This window comes from Hydractinia symbiolongicarpus, chromosome 3 (genome assembly GCF_029227915.1).
Source record: "Hydractinia symbiolongicarpus strain clone_291-10 chromosome 3, HSymV2.1, whole genome shotgun sequence".
NCBI lineage: Eukaryota > Metazoa > Cnidaria > Hydrozoa > Anthoathecata > Hydractiniidae > Hydractinia > Hydractinia symbiolongicarpus.
Window position 1 is genome coordinate 28921225 of NC_079877.1, and position 1337 is coordinate 28922561.

The 1337-nt window shown below is 30.1% G+C and overlaps 1 protein-coding gene across 1 annotated transcript; it reads right to left on the minus strand.

Moving 5' to 3' along the window:
- LOC130636703 (uncharacterized) lies at nucleotides 1-1337 on the minus strand. The gene is made up of 2 exons (XM_057446521.1): nucleotides 1277-1337; nucleotides 1-1153 (listed from the first exon to the last, which is right to left on the minus strand). Exons 1-2 carry the CDS (start codon nucleotides 1299-1301, stop codon nucleotides 747-749), a joined length of 432 nt encoding a protein of 143 aa, XP_057302504.1. The 5' UTR covers nucleotides 1302-1337; the 3' UTR covers nucleotides 1-746.

A 1337-nucleotide genomic window follows, 5' to 3' on the forward strand; every position in this document is an offset into this window, starting at 1 on the left:
GCTTCATTGTCGGCTACTCCACCATGCCAATAAAAAACAACGCTCTTATTTACGATGAAATATACAGGTTAATTAAATTCTCGTTGCTTTCACTGAAAGACATATAGTTTGAAACATATAGTTTGAAAGACATAAATTTTGTAAAGGAAAAAAGCATAAAAAGGTTTTGTTGTTCAAACAACATTTTACAACTTACAGAGAACTTATGCCGCAAAGTTTTAATTTTTAGCTAAAACAAATATTTGTTTTTCCTAATTGTTACAATAATTTAAGTCATTTTAGGTAAACCTTTTTTGTCACGGAAGGTAAACTTTAAGGTTTGAATTTAGAAATCAGGAAATCTAAATATGATCAGAACATCAGAAAATCAGAACAAATGAATGTAGACGGAAATAGTGTTAAATTATTAATGTTTCTTTTTTCTTCAGTTAAAAGAAAAAATAACTAAAAAAAGAAAATCTAGAATATATAACAATGTTTTACTTTTAATAAAAAATATCTTTCTTCTCTCTAAAAACAATTATGTTCGAGCTTCCTTTATAATTCATGAAAAAAAATGTGAAAAATGAAAACAATTTATTTCCAAAGTTATAGATGTGACATAGACATTTGACAATAAACGAACACTTGTATAAGAATAGCTTCTATTCACCAGTTTCAAGAACTTAAATAATTTTACTAGTAAGGATAGTAAGGATAAGAAACATTTTTTTTAGAAAAAAAAGTTAAATGCACATATAAAAAAATTACAAATTGTTTAAAATTGCTAAGATATTTTCAAAAACATTGACCGTAACGGTCTCGTAAAACCCGTTACGGCAATGGGGGCATCGTAATTCAGTCCATTGATCCACACACGTGGAGCATCCAAGTACTTGTTTGCAACACATTGAAATTGCTATTGGTGAAGCACTTATGTCTTGACACACAACACACTTGAATGTTTCTTTTAAAGGCTCAATGAGTAGCGTTGATTTCAGCAATGCTCCGACATCTCTTGGTAGCAATATATTTTCTTGCAACATGGTCTTTATTTCGTCATTACTTTCTCTCACATGATTATCCCCATCAGTAAATCGGTAAGAAGTTCCGACGAATTCTTCACGTTTAACGGCAAAAATCTTTCTCGCACTGCATCGCCAAAATGTATTGTCTAAAAAAGTAAACATTTTCAGCAATTTTAGCCTAGCTGTTTTTAAAATCCTTTCCATATACAAAAATTCGTAAACTTAAAATATAAATTTTCTTGCTTTCAAATATTACTTAAAGAACGCACCACGAGTAGCAGCAGTGTCTTCCATTTGAAGACCATTTGCGTGTACAAGTATTAATCGCTG

Excerpts from the sequence above, each read along its gene's own strand:
- LOC130636703 (XM_057446521.1), bottom strand. The coding sequence starts at position 1,301 with ATGGAAGACACTGCTGCTACTCGTG. Across the intron at positions 1,154-1,276 it reads AGACACTGCTGCTACTCGTG|ACAATACATTTTGGCGATGC; the intron begins GTGCGTTCTTTA and ends TTACTTTTTTAG.